The sequence below is a fragment of the Halyomorpha halys genome, unplaced genomic scaffold (genome assembly GCF_000696795.3).
Source record: "Halyomorpha halys isolate HHAL.00 unplaced genomic scaffold, Hhal_1.1 Scaffold1035.1, whole genome shotgun sequence".
Classification (NCBI taxonomy): Eukaryota; Metazoa; Arthropoda; class Insecta; order Hemiptera; family Pentatomidae; genus Halyomorpha; species Halyomorpha halys.
In genome coordinates this window covers 435,557-454,095 of record NW_027107491.1, presented here as the reverse complement: position 1 = coordinate 454,095, position 18,539 = coordinate 435,557, and the positions used below count along the sequence as shown (strand labels likewise).

Below are 18,539 nucleotides of genomic sequence, written 5' to 3'. Positions count from 1 at the left end.
TATATGAATATAAAAAAAAAAAAAATAAAAGAATTTTACAATGGAGAAGTGAAAATATATTTATATTTTAAAAGATTATTGATTTGAGAGGAAACTCATCAGTTTATAAACATAAAACTAAACTAATAAATATACAACCATATTGAAATCTTACATGCTGAAGTAATTATTTAAGCATAAGGCTACAAAAAACGGAAAAAAAAAAAAGTATGCATACACTCTTCAACAGCTTCTGGATAATGTGATAATAATAATTTTTAAAGTGTATAAAGTAAAGAATCAAATCATCTCTCCTTTAAAAATATTACTGGTATAAAATAACAAAACACAAGAATCTATTATGTCACACACTCAAGAGATGTTTGGGAATGAACAATAATACACCTATAAAATAAAGCATCTTCAAATAAACAGTGAGAAACAAAGGCCTCCTTATAAGGAATTCCATCAAGCAGACAGTTTGATGTTAGATATAGCAGCAAAGAGATCCCTACAATTACTTGATTTCCTCATGAGTGACTTATTTTTTGTGCAAACACCTCAAAGATTATAATTATAGTTTATGCCATAATAATAAATGGATTTCAGAGAAGAAGTCAGGTAAGAAGAATGTATTCAAAAGGCAGTCAATATTTGAAGTGAAATTTACAAATCGGTGACGTTAACAGTGCCTGAAAATTAACTGAAAACTTCTTTGATTAGAAGTCTAGAAGCTTTAAAAAATAACTATTATTGAATTGCTATTCAAAGAGTGTATACATTTAGACCACTCTATATGTTTAAAAATGATATCATGCAATAATGAAAAATATACAAGTTAAAAGCCAACAAAATATTTACCTCGTTTCCATGATCCCATGAAGTTTTCAAACAAAATCACCAAAAATTTTACTAATAAGATTGTCATATACAGATACAGCTAATAAATCAAATACTACTAATTCACAACTTGTCTCTAGAACCAGACTCCTCAAATATAGATACAAATCATTCACAGAGAACAATTATTTAAAAAATACATGCTAACAAACCTAGTTGTTGAACATCAAAGCAAATCAAAATTTTAAAGGGAGCAAAAAAATATTGTATGTACAACCCAGATAGAGACAATTAAATATTCGACTGACAAGAGTCATGTAATTTTTTTTTTTTAACTTTTATCAGTGTTTTCATTGTTTTATCTTCGATACTTAATATTAGTCTTATTTAGGTTAATTTACAAGTAAGTTGCACATTGTTTTGTTTGTTATCAATTAAGGATCAATTTCAACCCAGAATACAAAAACATTTTTCGGTATATCATACTTTTTATTTCTGTTGAGGAAGGGAAGCTCTAACGTTCTACAAAGAGATTATGTGAAGTTTATAATACAATAACAACACAATCCATAAGTCATAACTGGTTTCAAAAATTATGTTTTGAAAATTTTTCAATCTAATTCAAAGAATTTTATGGTTGACCAACTGAAGTTGATGACAACAAAACCAAAGCTATAATAGAAGAGAACTGTAATATTAGAGAGGGAGATAAATGTATCACACACATATAGGACCTCATAATGTCTCGAGTTTGACTGAGGTGCTCAAAATTTGCTTTCTATACAAATTAAAAAATACTCCTTTAACATGAGAAGTCAATATGCTTCTCAAAAAAGATGTAAACGATTTTTTTGAAAAGAAACTTATCTGATTTATTTCAAGTTTAAAACGATTTTTGAATACTAAAACTTTCAGAAATAATGATAATCTTGAATGACAATCTTAGTCATGCTTTTAAGTGACAACAGTTAAAATTTCTACGACTGCAAAGAACCACAAAGCTACAAAAAAGTTAGTACAAGGTTAATTTCTGTAATGGCAAATAAACTATTGATTGATTAAAGTTTGTTGTTTGTACTCAAAATGAGTTTTATTTCACACCACATAACAAATTACTTTTGTGCCAATCTAATATTTTATATTTATATCATTATTATTATTAATTATATCCAATACATTAAATTTAGTTACAGAAATACACAACAAATATTTAACAAAGATTTTACACAAAGGATAAAGCAATTTCTATATCATTATTTATTTATTTTTTTTTTTGTTTATTTCTACTGTCTAAAGGTTTCTGAAAGTCTCTACATAAGATTTTTTAATAAATACTTTAAATTAAATTTTACAGATCAAGGCACACAGAAGAATAATGACAATATGTCAAAATAGGCAGTATAGGACTCCACTGGGAGTCTTGGCCGGAAAAAAAATAAAAATAAAAAATAAGTCAAAAGCTGACTACAGAAAAGAGAGAGAGAGAGAGAACTTCAAACAAATATCATACCAAATATAAGAAGCAAAAACACCACCATATGCTAAATTAGATAAACATGAACTTAATATATTTTTTTATTTATATTATTCATAAAAAATATTATCAATATAACTTGGGAAAAAAAAGTTTCACTATTTTTTACCAAATTAAAAGATCTTTTTCTGTTCATATGCTATTTAATAAGTTCAGTATGATCGTGATAGTCCTAAATTCGTTATTCCAAAATGCTTAGTATACAAACAAGCTTGTGACTAATAATAATATATGAATAATATAGTAGTATCAATTTGTGGAATTATGACTTCCATTTTATTAAAATTTAAATAAAGTATCCCATTAAAATACATAATCAAAAGTGACATTAAATGCTTTTCAAATAAAGAAAGAGACAGGATGTTCCAGAATTACTAGGGAATAAAAAGAGTAGTTAAGGCGAAAAACAGAAAATATTAAGATGCAGGAAAGTCAAGTGAAGACAATTTTGATATAAAGTAATAACATGAAAGTGCTTCGTAAGCAATACAAGCAGGGATGACACATCATTGCGTGGCAAAAGAGGAGTCAACTGCAACGATGCTGGTTATACAACAAGAGGCATACCCTTCAAGTGTCACTTTACCGGTATTTGAATGGTATTCAATTATATTTTAAAAAATTAGGACTTAATTTTGAACACCTTTTGTTTTTAAAGTTTGAGGGCAATAAATAAATAATAAGACTTTTGTAACTACTTAATATAATTTGATTATAATTCCCTATTTAGGCATTTTCATTCATTTCTAAACTAAATTTGTCCCATTAAAATAACATCCATAAATTTTACTATAATTAGATAAGTTAATTTATTGTAACTAGCTTTAAAAAAATAGCAATAGTTTAAGATTAGAACTAGACAAAAATTAGTTATAAATAAAACTATGACTTAATTGTCATAGATACAATCTTTGGTGATTAATGGTTTATTAATTAAACATTGTATACATGACAATTTAGTTATCATTTCATTTATAATTAAATTTTGCTGAACTCAGGTTTATAATAGTCATATTATCTAATCTAACAAAAATATTTTAAGAGAATATCTCCTTCTAGAATAGTAAGTTTAAATACATAAAAAAATGAAGTGTGCAAAAGCCATGCTAGGACAAATCTGCATGCTACATTAAAAATGACATGCTAGGAAAAACATACCGAGGTCTTTGGTTTCCTGCGTCAGTGAAAGGCCATTGCGCCCACCCTGTGGTGGCGGCCATGATGCTTCTGCAAAGTGGCCAGGGAGTAAATAAAGCAATTACATACACAACACACACTCAAACTAGTGAGAGCAAATGGGATTATATTATTTAATAAAAAATATTAATTTCAGCGAGAAAAGCAGACACGTTCCACAGGCTACAAAATTTTGGCACCTAAATATAAATTAGAGAAAATAATGATTCTTATCAATAAAATAATTGTGATAAAGTTGACTGAAGAATAAGAGAGCTTAAAAATAAACGTGCAAGCCGTTCATTTAAAGAATTTTATTTACAATATACACAATATTAACAAAACTAAAAATACTGAAGGTAGTGAATAGGCTTAGTAACTACCACTAAGCAACTTGCTCATAAATTTCTAATGTAATATCATAGATCTTCATCATAAAGAAAAAAAAAATGAAGTAAAAAAAGAAGCAAACGAATAATAATTAAAATTTTACTTAATTCAGTCATCACTTTAAAAAAGTATTGACAGCTCTTTACTTAGGTTTATGTAATTCAAAGATTTTTAGCCAAAGTTTGTTTAAGAGATGAAAAACTGGGGAATATTAAATAAGTTTGTTTAAAAAATTTCCGCATGATGTTCTATCAAACTAATCTTGGATGATGTCATATGGATCAAAAGGTAGTGTTGTAATCATGGTACGCTCTACCTTCAAGGATGAGCAAGTTGGAAATGTGAATAATGACCTTTTATGGAAAGAAATTTTAGAATGCAAACTATCATTTATCACTTCATTACAGCAAATGGATCAAATCCTCACATGAGACATACACTTTATGATTCTTACTCACATATGTTCACGAAATGTGGCTAACATTTTTAGATATTGAGAACAAAGGTAAAATCTTGACTTACTGCAAACGATATTAGCAAAAACTTTCAAGCCCAAGCAAATAAAATACTAAGTATGATGATTTCTAAGGCTCTCCTACGTTCAATGAAGTTGTAAAAAGTCCAACATCCAAACAAAAACTCAAAGGTGTATAATGTCATAATTGATAATGCAATGCCTTAACAACATAAAATTGAAGCGTACCATAGAGTGACTAGACTCTTTTGAATACTTTTAACAGTCAAAATCTTTTACAGCAGAAGAGATCTTTAAAAAAACTTTAAATATTGTCAAGTCATACAGAAAGACCCTCCAAATAACATTTGCAACTGGCCCCACACTGGGCTGGACTTGGACTGACTTTACCTCAGCAATGAGTTGTCAACATGGGTTGACGGGGTACAATAAATGTTTTTTTATCCCTTGATAAGTTTTTATAATCAATGAGAGGGACAATGTTAATTCTAGACATCTTTTATCATTTGTTAGGGATGGTTTTCAATTCATATAATTAAAAAATAATAATGAATTAGTTATCTGTCTCAACTCCACCAGCAGTCAGTTAGTCATTTCTACATCTTTTGTTAAAGAACAAATTGAAACGGAAATCATGAAACGGAAATCAACATAAGACAATGCTTAGATGTACACAAATCTTAAGTATTACTTGAGAAGAGTAATTTTTAACACTTTATTCTATTAGTCTACTTCTGAATCGATATGACTCTAAGTTTTGGTAAACTGTAGGTATTATATTATTTACTTTTGCTTTAGCTGTCTATGTTAATAACTTTTTACAATGATTTTGCAGTTTAGAAATAGAATCCAATTATATACAATGGAGACACCATTATCTCCTTATCTTTGGTACAATTACCACTCAGAGGCCATTTAGGATTCAGAATTAATATGTAATATAGAAATTTTGCATGTATTTTTAGTACTCAATCCAAGACCCTCCATGGGTTGTAGTGCTACTTTTTATAATTATATTTTTTATGAGGGAATTTATTTTCAATGATTACTTATTAAAAATGTTATAGAATACTTTAAATGTATAAGATATTTTAAGTTTCAATAAATGTTTCTTGAGTATTTAATTTGCACAATTTTTTCTCATTTTCCTAAATATTCGATCAGAAAAAAAATTGACACAATTATCCTTTTATAATTGTCAATTTTTTTTTCCCCCATTATAATTCAATTATGCCAACAGTAAACCTTTAATTTTAACATACTCTACACAACCAAGATACAGAAGAGTTTTAAGTTGAAAGAAATCTTAAACCAACAATATCAAATATAATAATGAATTCTTAATGAAGTATGGAATTAACTATTAGCCCAGTTACTATTACTAATGATGAGACATGGAATATGAGATTGTTTATTCAACTGTAGTTAAATACGAACATCAAATACATAAGATTAATCAATTATAGACAAAACAATAACTGAAACATAAACTATAAATAGGCATTGGAACTGTAAATTAAATATGTAATCATAATTCTATAAGAATAAAAGGAATGAAGGTATTATTGAGTGAAAGGGACCCACACTTAAGAACACAAAGGGAAGCATTACATGTTTATTGAATCAATGAAACCTATTTAATTGAACATTTAAAGAGTATATTCATGAATATTAACAGAGAAACCTTATATCTCAATCAATAGCATTTATAACAATTTGATAAGAAACTAATACGTAATGGGGAAACATACACATTAATTAGTAGGTTATAAACAAACATCGGGATAGCATTAGCAAAGCTCCAAGTTAGTTAATAACTATAGAAACCTAATAAATATTATGATAAATAGGCATTTCAATACTTTTATTATAATTAGAGATAACTAAAGTAAAAAGTTTTAACTATTATATTCGGGTCATTAACCTCTAAGCGACGAAATGGAATCAAGTTCTTTCCTAAATGGAACAGAAAGATAATTTTTCTTATCGGATAAAAACGAATTAATGAAAAGAAATATTTGCTTAATGCTGTTAAATGCAGAGGGACAAATAAACACAATAAATTACGTTAACTATGAAGGTAATGAAACTATATAAAGCTCTAACTATGACAAGCACGTGTGTAGAAAAATGCATAATATGAATAAATAGATTTCAATAAAAGTCTACTTACGTTGTCCAACAGGATACATAATTATATTTCACTATACGTAGGAAGAAAACTATAGAGGAATATTAAGCCTTAAAATATACAGGTCCTAAAGTTTATCAACATGGCTGCTTGCCACTGACGTCACTATCACAGATGTATTCGCCACTGTCTAGTAAATAAGGTTAATCTACCAGAGCTGATACGTCATATACAAACTTCATCCCAAACAGATACTTTGGGAAAATTTAGGACTCAGTTTTTAGGATTAAGAGGAAAGTTCAACCAGAAATCTAACCAATAATATAATTATCTAAGATATTTCATGTTTATCTCTATAGAAACTATTCGCATGCATTTTGGAATAACATTCCCTTTTTGAAAAAATAATAAACTGTTAGTAAAAAAATCTCTATCATGAACACTAAAGACATTTTAATTTACTGATAATAATCACTTCTGGCATTAAACTTAATGAAGAATTCATATTTCAACTTTGTAATTTTAATTTACTGATAATAATCACTTCTGGCATTAAACCTAATGAAAAATTCATATTTCAACTTTGTAATTTTAATATGTTTTTAATAATCACTTCTGACAATCAACTTAATGAAGAATTCATATTTCAACTTTGTAATTTAATACTCTAAATAAAAAATGTATATTCTAACTTCTTGATTTTTTTTTTATTGTAATAAAAATGCAGTAAGTTATCGCCTAAACATTTTATTGTCGTATATCCGGGAACGACAGTATATTTTTTGAATTTTAAACACTTCCTCAACGTCATAATTAGGAGAAAAATAGTTGGAAAAATCGGTATAAAGTAACATAGTGAAAAAAAATTCATACGCGTGTCAAAAAATGGTTTCTTTACGTTTGAGGTGTAAACTAGCTTTGTCTTAGTTTTCAGTTAACTTGTTTTGGAATATAAGTTGTGGCTTTTGTTAGTGCCTAATTAGAATAAAGTTTCATGTTAAATTAATAACTGTTTTAGAAAATCGCGAAAATGTAAAAACAGGTGTTTCCGAAAAATATCTCAGAAAAGGTCCTAACTTTTGCTAGAGCGATTTTTCAAAGCGCTATTAGCAATTAAGGTGCTGCTACAAAATTGTCAAACTGTGGTGAATTCTCAAAATCGATGTTATTTAGGTACTAAACTTCTCTCAAAATAAAAATCGATTGTTTCCATTTTAAAAAAAAAATATTACTACCAGTAAATGCTCGTTGACAACTCCTTGAAGCAGGCACTCGCACACTATCGTAGTTTTATTGAAATGGATTAATAAAAAAAAAGGCTGTGCATAGGGAGTCTACATTCGAGGACAAAAATTTTTATGGAGACTAAGAAACTGGTGTCATTGATAATTAAACTCAGCTTTGTGACAGGGCTGAAGAATGAAAAAACTAGCGTCAAATATTCTATAACTATATAGCCAGTAATTATTGGAATTTCAAAAGCAGAATTAAATGTCGGCTTAAAGAAGGATAATAACAGAAAACAAAATTTTCCCATTCATATAGTTATCATTGTTAAAAAGCCCTATGACTGAAATAGCATCGGAATCGGAGAATGACCCATATGCAAGCGCGTGGATGGGTTTTTTCGTCGACGGTTTTGGAAACAAATCAAAGGATGTTTGAGGAAGAGTTGGTGATGCACTCACACGTTTGTGCTTAGTTCGTATTGTTTTAGAACTACTAACGGATAGATATTCTTATTATCTGTGTTTTATTAATTGAATAATTTTCCAAACCTTCAGATCTCAGGTCTCATACTACTTGTTCAATTATTACTACTTTTAGAGGGTAGGTAGGAAAGATATGGCCAAGCACAAAAAAGAGCTAATATTGTGTGAGTCAACACAAAAAGTTATGCCATGAACAAAAACACACAGAAGGTATTAACCAGCTTTCCAACATTGCTTCAACTTTTGAGGAAACCAGCCTTCAGTCATTGTTAAGAACTAAAATAGAGCAAGCGGAGGGAACCAGCCTTTGGGGTATTAATAGAGGATCTTCAAATCTTTGGGAAAGGGGGAATAGAAAGATAGTCAAGAAAAATAACTCCAAAAATACTTCATAACCTGGCGGAAGCACCCTTGTCAGCCCACAAGGGACTGAGAGGGAGAACTTGCTCTTAGCTGCCGCTACAGTAAATCTTGACGTACTAACATATTTATTTGGAATATGCAGGAACTATCAGTGAATTGCATTTAATGATACATCAATTCGGTATTAACTATGTTATATAAATATTGATAAGGAAACAAAGATGTTACTCATGAAAACCAGCCAAAGGATATTGAAAGGAAGATAAAATATGAGCTAACGTCCTGGACGTACCAATTCATTCCACGAAATTGATTTATTGAGGATAGAGCCCACAAGAGACTGGGAGGTAGAACTTGCTCTTAGTTGCCGTTACAGTAAATCTTGACGTCAAAAGCCGTACTAGTATATTAATTTGGAAATTGCAGGAACTGTCAGTGAATTGCATTTAATGATACATCAATTCGGTATTAACTATTTTATATAAATATACATGATAAGGAAACAAAGATATTACTAATGAAAACCAGCCAAAGAATACAGAGAGGATTATAAAATATGAGCCAACGTCCAGGACGTACCAATCCATTTATTATCCTTTATATCCTCAAAATTTATTGAGGATGCTTTAAAACAGCAATTTTTTTTGCAACGGCATCCTTTTTGGGATAAAAAAAAAACCTTTAGCGGAACTTAGATTGGGTTAACAACATTTCGCGTCACCCTTGTGCTAAAAATATATAAAAATGTCCCAACAATTATCCTTGGAGCGGTTGAGTAATTAGGAAAAAGAAAAAACAATGTAAATTAGAATGCACTGTAAAATTGTTATTTTAATTGTTTTTCTTTTGTGTAATACTTTGAGAATGACATGCACTTGTGGCACCCATGCATACGCTTGATCCCAATACCTGATTCAACAGCTAAACCCTTCGTAGGGCGCGGTCAAGGATTCTCAAAATCGGAGCGCGGAGAGCCTGACAGGCCTAAAAACTCGTGAAGTCCCTAAATCGCCTTCTTTAATTAAACCGAAATTTCTCAATCATCTTGAGGGTGAAGACAATTAGGGAAAAATATAAAATAAATTTAAAACATTTCTTATTATTTATTTGGGTACAGAAACCAAAAAAAGTCAAAATGCGGCATTCGCATATCATGGTTATCAATGTAAATCAAAATAGGATCTTTTATCCTCGAAACAAAATTCAACACCGAGTTAGACATGAAGATGAAAAGTATGGGGACAGAAATCAGCCGGAGTCGTCGCCCATCAAAGACGATGAAGGATCGTTAAGAACATGCCGAAGCATGTTGCGTAGAGTGGTTTCGCATGAGAGGGGCAAATTCCTTGGTTGTATTTCACACAGGAATAGTTCGTTAGCCGACGTAGTCATGTTTCCAACGTGCAATCACAACATCTGGACCTTTTTTGGGGGTGAGGTGGGGTTAATTTTGGGCGATCATCAGCCGGGAGGAATCTCTAGAGACGAATTTTCAAGGAGGTGTGAAGGCCGGATTTCAGTCGGCTTCTTCGCTGAAGTTGTCCGATACACAGTTCATGTGACAATTCTTTGGGGAAAACTCCACTTGGAATTCATTCAAATTGATTCCCGAGGTGAATAACTAAGGACTTGACCCCTTCCAAGTTCAACACATTGTAGAAAACTGTCATTGGCCATCGATGTGTATTTCGCTGCAAGTTGTATGTGGGGCACATTTAGTCTTAGTGCCCGCTCCAGTTTTGTGAGCATTATAATACGTAATGACTTCAGGTTTTTTTTCTCAAGTACTTTGATCAATAGCTTTGGTTTCGAGCATAAACGTAAAAAAGTATGAAGAAACCAGGAGTACACATTTATTCTTGTATGGGAGCCTAAGATGCCAGCACTTTTCTGTTGCTGAAACAAAAAAGGCCGGAATATTGTGGCCTCCCTAAAAGCAAATGAATACTGAAATAACGAATTGAAGAATTCATAAAACAAATCAAGGAAAGAGGGGCGATGAACCTGCAAGGCATACCTGAAAGACTCGGTGAGCCAATTCATAAACGGTAATGGTACCTAACGAAAATGATACTAATACGAAGTTTCGAAAAACAGTGAAGTACTTGAATTTCCTATCTAAAGTGAAAAAAATGACCTTAGGTTTGTGACGTAATTGGGCGCGGTGAGCCTGTCAGATCAAAACACGCGTGACGTACTTTCTTGACGGCAGAAGCTAAACTGACTGGGCGGATCGGAACCACCTCACAAAGTTAGGAAACTACTGGGAAGTAGAGGGTCACACTCGGCGCTTTTTTGGAAGAGATACCAAAAAACCGAATCCTGTGCCTGTCAGATCAGATGCCGCGTCCAACGCAGGGTTAGTGGGTTTATTATCTTACTAGTATTCTAATACTCATAACTCTTATGAATTTAAACTTTTTATTCAACAGTTATAAAAGTTGACACCTGACAATAATGATTATCTTTTCTATTTATCCATTATACTTTATTGATCAAATCTCAATTTCTAAACTTTCGCTTGAACAGAGACAATTAATATTCTCTAATTAATATATTCTTTTAGAAGGCCTTGATACTGCGTGCTCATTCATATTCTTAGTTTCACCAGGTAGTAGGAATGAGATATAGTCTAGGATAGACGGTTAGGAGAAGGGAGTGTGGAAAGGTAACTGAAAGGGCACCTGTATTTCAACGTTACCACAACGCTGGAGGAAACCAGTATCCAAACATTATAAAGATAAGGTTATGCTAGCGAAGTGCAGCAGACTGAAGAACTTGTGGTTGAAAATAAATGAGGAAGATAGGAAGTTAAAATAACAAGTTCAAAATATACTTGTTGACACAACCTGGTAGCGCCGCGTGCAGTTACAATATAGAAATGACAAAATAAAATCCTAAGAATCGCAGTTAATGCTCCTTGGTTCATAAGAAATAGCCAATTGCATCGCGAATTACATATGGAGTCAATAGAAGATTGCATAAAAAAAACGGTTCATGAAGTTCCACTTCCAGTTGCCGACAGTTAGAGGAGCAGTGACCTACAACCTGGGAAACCCAACTTCGACCCGAAGACTGAAGCCCAGACTGCTGCAGGACATTCTTTTATAAATTTTAATAAATATAAAATTAATTCATAGTCACACTACCTTTATTTAACTTTTTATTACTACTCATTTTATTTATTCATTATTATTAATTTTTTTCTATTTTCTTCTCTCGTCCCTTTTTCAAATTAACTTGTTTCTTTTTACTATTAGAGGGCAATTGTTTGTTTTATTTAAGTGTGCCAATATCATTATTTTTTGTTATTAATTTAACTTTCCTCTTTTATTAAGAAGCATTATTCTTATCTATTTATTTTATTTTTCTTCTTTTAATAATAATATTGTTTATAGTTAGGGGTGTCTTTTGTACGAGACTATACCCCCCCCCATAATCAACTGTTAAAAAAATATATATATAATATAACGGTTACATCAACCATGTAAGGCCCACCAGGCCGATCTGGTATAAAATAAAATATATACAGATATAGATACACCTCTATTTATTATTATTACCTTTTATTTTAATTTATCTTTATATTTAAATTTATCTTAGGGGACAGGAGGACAGCTTAGCAATCTGTTCCCACGCTGTTAGCAGAACAGCAAGATTAGGCGCCCGAAAATAGCAAACCTATGGAACGCATGATTTGCAGGTTTCATAAAAAAGAAAAACAATATTTCTAAAGGTTTTAACTTTAAAGGTACCACAGGAGATAGACTTAATCATTATCCTTTAAGTCAACATGACGTGGTGAACGTCTGTAGGCAGGTTGGTGATTGATATATCAATTAAAACAATGTTGAAGTGTATCAAATCAAACTGGGATGATCTTATCCCAGTAATGCATGTCGACAAGGATAGCTAATCAGACAAGTCATATAGCAAATAAGACATAAAGGGAATGACTAGGCAACAAGAAACTGAAAACCTCATTATATGATCAAACGTTTGAGCAATTTTGTTGATCGTGTACGGGATGGTTTGGCATGTTACAAAATGTGTGCAACTGTTAACAGTGGATCCAACAATGTCCCAAAAATTAATTAATGCCATCAATCTAGCGAATGAAAATGCGAGGTGTTAATTTTGAATGCGTTCTAAAATTATACTCAACCATTGCCGCTGAAGGAGTAACCAACTGGGCAGTTGTTGGTACCTGTCAATATAATTGTTTTATTTTAGAAAAGGAGGTATGTACCTCACTAGCTGAACAAGTGAGATTGTTGTTTCTTTAAATTAAAGAAAGCTATTTATTTAAGGCTTTAGCCTTTGAAAACCAAATTAAAACAATTAATGGTTCTCGTGGGCCAGAGTTCTTATGAGACGTGGTGCCCATATGGATAAACTCAGTCGTATGTTGTAGGCTCCTATAAACTGACAACTAAAATTTAATAACATCGTAAAAAAATGTAGAAACAAATCGAATATGATTTTACGTGTGTGCAATATGAATCATAGTTTATTCACTTAAAACTTTAGAAACAAAATAGTTTAGTTTCGGAATTAAGGTCGCAATATGTTCCATATAGACAGAATGAAATAAACTTGAATTAGAAAAACAATTTTTTTGATACAAAGCATATGCAATTGATCCAACGGATATGCTCATTTATATGAATGACTCATATCATTACAGGCAAAACTCAAAGAAGAATGATATGATAGCATGCGCTAGTATTACTAGTTTCATACTACTTTTGGGCTTTTATCTTCTGGTTATCAAGTTGAATCACAAGGTATTACAATATTTGTTCAACTAAATAGCTAAACGTATTCATGATATTCCATTTGGAGATTGCTTTAATTTGTATATTCATTTTATCAGCACGCGTTTTAAGCACGTTAAATAGAGTATTCAGTCAAAACAATTTTTTTTGAATCTCTTTTAACACATCATCTTAAGTCCTAAAAAGCTAGCCTCATCCTATATTTTTTAGTACTTGTAGTTTTTTTCAACTATACCAGTGTTTTATATATAAAACTAAGATAAGTAGTGATCAGTTCATAGTTATAACTAAATTTAAGTCCATTTTCAATTTTGATATATGGATTCATTAATATGAAGTATTATTAGCATGGCTTTACCAATGTTTAAGTACTTCAGCAGATTCCCTTAAAATTCTGTTTACTTTTGTTATTGTTTTGTTTATCTAAAAAAGAATAATACATGCTATGTTTTACTTAAAAATCCTCAGGATTTTGTCTAAAAAAGAAGTTGCTGTTAAATGTCTGTTGTGCCTTAAGGCAGTGCTTTGGGATGTTGAAGGAAGGGAAGGTCTGACCACTTACATTCTTTATTTACACATGTATTTTTTGTATTTAAAAATGTGTGGAACATCCTTTCAAACGACTTCGTTTGTTGGTACCAGTTCAATTATTGAGAATTACAAGCCAATATTCCAGGTTAGGAAAATCATGGGGGTTTGTTTTGATACATCAATGATTTGCTTGAATAGTGGCGCATTTGACATAGAAGTGTTTTTTCTACTTGAAATTTTACTTAACGTATTTTATACATTGTACGACAAACAGGTTACTTTGTGACAACCTTACAAGCTTCAGGATGGTTTGACGGACACCAGTAGGGAAAGTGAGCCCAGGCTATGATAATATCTTTGAAATACTTTCAATTAAAATATAAATAAAAACTTTTTATTTTGTCTGATGTGCCACTATTCTAGCAAAGTAGGGATTTGCTGAATAAAATAACGAAAACCATTTGTATATCAAGGAGTACTTTAATAAACATAAAATTGAATAAAAGAGAGACTACAATGTATATAATTAAAATGTAAAAATAATAAATTATATGAGAATATTTAATTTTGAACAAATACAATATTTGATATTCATACTTTAAATTGTGTTTGTTTAGTTTATGTCTAGGTTCAAGAGCGAAACATTCGTTGTAGGGTCTACTAGTATTTTATAACTAGTACGGAAAGTTTCTCTAAACATAAGCTATCTTGGGTCCTCACAAGGAAAAAAAAAGTTTCTTTTTAATTAATTGTTTCCTGTCTTTGAAGTCAAAGCACAAATCATTTCTCAGAATTGATTCAAATTCAATGTGGAAAAGGCTTCAAATCAACATGAGATGAGGTATTTTTGTACAAATTGAAGAAATAAACATATTAATAAATTTAATATATATCAAATTTTGATCTAAACATAAACAAAACAAATATCTTAAAATCATGAGGAACCTTGATCAGGAAATTACGGGGATGTACTTTTAAGTAGAGTCTGGGGGGGTATCTATGCATGACCCCCCGCTGACAGAGACCGTCCTTTATTTTGTTTCTATTTTAAGGCCGCTGGGAAGTTATCCAAATATAACCCTGGTTCAAGAAGTTACATATATTTAATAATTAACTGTATATAATATTCAATGTAAAATATCAAACCAAAAATTAAATATAAGTAATTTCTTAAACCAGGATTTTATCTGATGAACTTACTAGCGACCAGAAAATAGAAATGACATAGAGACCTTTTAAACGATTAAAATACCTAATTGTTTAATTTATGGGCGCAAACAAAAGATAAAGTGTTTATTTAATACAAAAAAGCATTATTTAATAGTTAATATATCTAATAAGCATTATTAGATAATTAAATTCAGTTCAGTATATTTTTTATTTTTAAAAAAATATACAGAACTGTTTTTAAAATATTAAGAGCACAGAGAATCGATTTTGCGATTAGTTTGTTATCGATTGCTACAAAGATAGAACAACAGAAAATGGCTGTCCCGGTAAGGTTACTATTATCACGATGTCTATTCCCTTTCAAGGAACATTAAAAAGAAGTGGAGGTGTAAGTGCTGCGATAGTAAAACAATTAAAATCACTTACATTAAAGCCAGTAAATAAGGTTTCCATTAAATTTGATCCCTTCCATCACAAGATAGAGGAAACAAGGTAAACATGCTTTTATAAAATAGATCTGTATTTTTATAATTACCTGGTTGTGCAAATGATTTTCCAACCATGGAAACTGTGTCCCTATGGATATGTGCCACTTCTTGGAATGGTACTGCCATTTCTCTCTGTAAATAAAGTACTTTTATGTTGCTTTTCAGATATTTTATGCACTACATTACTGCTCCTAAAGTGCAGAAAACTAATTTAGCTTGTAAATTCAAGACTGAAGTTGTTTGTGATCGTTCAGATCCTTCAGTAACATTCAAGCTAGGTGATTTAATAATTTGATTAGTTTCTGATTACTGTATATACTAGGATTATCTCTTTTCTAATGATGCTCATTTATTAAATTAATTCTAGCTAATGGTGATGAAGTGATTTTTAAATCTCTTAATCTGTCAGCGCTGGAGATGTTCAAGCTTTATAATAAACATATAACTGTTCTTGCACCTAAAGAAACTGATACTGCACAGACTATTGCAACTAAATCTGTAAAAAAGGCAACTGGCATTAAATCGCAATCCAAAGCAAAATCGAAAAAGTAAAGCAAGATGCCTAAAAAACAAGAAGACAGCTACAGCATTAAAGTAGTTGAAGACTTGTATAGTCAGATTCCAGCATTCACGGACATATTTGATGATGAAGATGCATTTTACACTTTCGTTTTTTACTTTGTTACTGGCACCTTTGTTTTAGTGTTCATTATATCACGGTTTGTTACATTACGTCCTGTAGAGTGGTAACTTACAAACTATATTGGTAGAGTTTATTGAAGTAAGAGTTTTAGGATGTGCTTAGTGTTTTACGTGTGCTATTTAAATCATTACTATTAAACTAGTTAAAGGTACTCCTATTTATTTTAAAGGAGTAAAATATGAGTGTTTCCTTGTGTGTTAAGCAATTCTCTTAGTCAATACTATATTACCATTGTTATACATTTAATGTTAATGCTATAGTAAACAGTGACGGAATAAAAGATGTATTAACATGTGTATATAATTTGTTTTATTAATTTTAATTACTTACATTTGCTCTTGGTTACTCAGTCTCGTAGTTAATTATCAAGTCCTCATCTTAATAAATTTTCTAGTTGTATATACTCCTAACGATAAAGTTTTTTAATTTTTTATAAATCCTTGGAACCAGCATGCTCCCAGTTAAATGTGGAGATTACATATTACAATTGGAATATTAAGATTGGTTTGTCAAACAATACCAAACGCCCTGAAAATTAAAAACAAAAATCTTGTGAACATACTTCAAGAAGGGTCTTCAATAATTTCCTATTATTGAGCGTTATATTAAACCTAAATCACCTTATTAAAGGATTGATTAAATAATGATTTCGAAAAAAAATAATGACTAAATTCCAACTTTATCGTCAAAGTGAGAGTTACTTATTTTATATTAAAAAAAAAAGATTTTTGATGGGACAAATAATTGGATTACAAATGTTTAGTAAATGAAATATCTGCTGAAAAATTCATGATTGTTTACCTTCAGACATACACCCTATATCAATATTAGTCTTAATATTGGTATATCTTAAGAACCATACTAGATAAAGTTTCAGAGCTAATTATCAGCAAAATTGTCATTTATATAAGTTATTTCAGTATACACAAACTAATTGTACCAATTTGCTTTCATAAGTGGTACCAAATCACTTCAGAGATAATATTATTTGTTGATAGCGTTGCATTATAAAAACAGCTGATAATCATAGTGGATAAAATCATAGATGAATGGAATAAATTCAGACAAATTGTTTTGACTTTATTTTTTTAAAGGTGAAATACGAAGAATCATTTTTAATTGATTTCAAATAGTAAATACATCTTTAATTTTATACAGAGAATGCATTTAAAAACGCATATTGCGTTTTAGAATCATCATAAAAACATTACTTTCCACGACCTACGTCACTGGAAATTCAAGGTCAAACATCGGTACGCCATTCCCTTTAAATCGTTGTTGATAAAGGTAAAGCCCCAAGAGTTAACTTACCTTCTATGGCTATTATCCAGTATTATCTACGGCATACTAGCTGATATGAGAAGAAAATGTTCTGTATCCATTACGATGTTTCTAGCGGAGAACTACGAGGCAGATTGCAAGTTGAGTGTAAAATCGATAAGTTAACAGCACCTTCATAGGAATCTGTTTACGTTCGGTTTCTCATTCATATCGAGCTTCAGGTAACTCGTCTGTATGACAATACGAGTAAGTTGAAGGGGTGAAGAAGTGTTCATATGAAAATTTTATTAATGCAACAACTCTCGGACCGCACTGTTTACTAACTTTTGATTATCAATGACACTCGTCGACTGTTATTACGACAGATGATTGATATCGCTAATCGGCAATGTCAATCCTAAACTAGATAAAATATCTATTTGATGTATATGAATAGTTAATATTGAAAATTTGATATATTAAAACTATCCAGCCCGGGTTGGATTGAAACCGCTGTTTGGGGGCGGAGCTTGGAACATAGCACGTGGTACCGTGACGTCAACAAACACATGAGTTTATTTATCTTGACGACCCCCACCCAGTCTGTTACAGTTAAATTTCTTCATTAAACACAAACAAAGGACATTGTAGATTTTAAAAAAGCCCTTAATATCATATTTATACATGTAATAATTGATATTCAATAAATAGGAGCCATTGGGCTGGATAAAGGTGCTCTTACTGGGGCGTATCAGTAGTATCTTCAGCCCCAAGGTCAAGGTGCCTTGGGGCTGACAGTGAAAGTGGTTTTCACATCTCCTCGATTAGTCATTTTGGTGGCTCCAGTTGTCTTCTAGTTCACCTAACGCTCATTATAATATTCCAAATTTATTCATTAATTTTATAGTATTTTGTTGGTTCTATAACAAATAAGCCTTATCGATATTATAAAAATGTTTGGGGTTAATCTTAATCATATTTACCGCGAAAATGACTCCCACAGAACATA

General features: G+C 30.9%; 3 protein-coding genes across 7 annotated transcripts in view; 2 read left to right on the top strand and 1 right to left on the bottom strand.

Annotated features, from left to right (window-relative positions):
• The window catches only part of AGO1 (protein argonaute-2), a 45,309-nt gene extending 27,362 nt beyond the window's left edge, over window positions 1-17,947 (bottom strand). For 2 of the 5 annotated variants that reach the window (XM_014432218.3, XM_024358540.2), the window contains exons 1-3: window positions 17,582-17,947; window positions 16,601-16,798; window positions 15,615-15,699 (exon numbers count right to left, since the gene is read on the bottom strand). In XM_014432218.3, the coding sequence (XP_014287704.1) occupies window positions 15,615-15,693 (79 nt within the window). In that variant the 5' untranslated portion in view covers window positions 15,694-15,699; window positions 16,601-16,798; window positions 17,582-17,947. Of the gene's footprint in view, window positions 1-3,511; window positions 3,581-6,567; window positions 6,707-15,614; window positions 15,700-16,600; window positions 16,799-17,581 lie in introns of those variants that run through there. The other 3 variants (XM_067045856.1, XM_067045857.1, XM_014432219.3) reach the window with 2 other exon arrangements.
• On the top strand, window positions 15,370-16,161 carry mRpL53 (mitochondrial ribosomal protein L53). The gene is made up of 3 exons (XM_014432220.3): window positions 15,370-15,571; window positions 15,733-15,845; window positions 15,935-16,161. The coding sequence occupies exons 1-3, from the start codon at window positions 15,426-15,428 to the stop codon at window positions 16,117-16,119; spliced, it is 444 nt and encodes a 147-aa protein (XP_014287706.1). The 5' UTR covers window positions 15,370-15,425; the 3' UTR covers window positions 16,120-16,161.
• On the top strand, window positions 16,126-16,462 carry LOC106687983 (uncharacterized). The gene has a single exon (XM_014432221.3). It carries the CDS (start codon window positions 16,126-16,128, stop codon window positions 16,315-16,317), a length of 192 nt encoding a protein of 63 aa, XP_014287707.1. The 3' UTR covers window positions 16,318-16,462.
• Window positions 17,948-18,539: the final 592 nt, after the last annotated feature.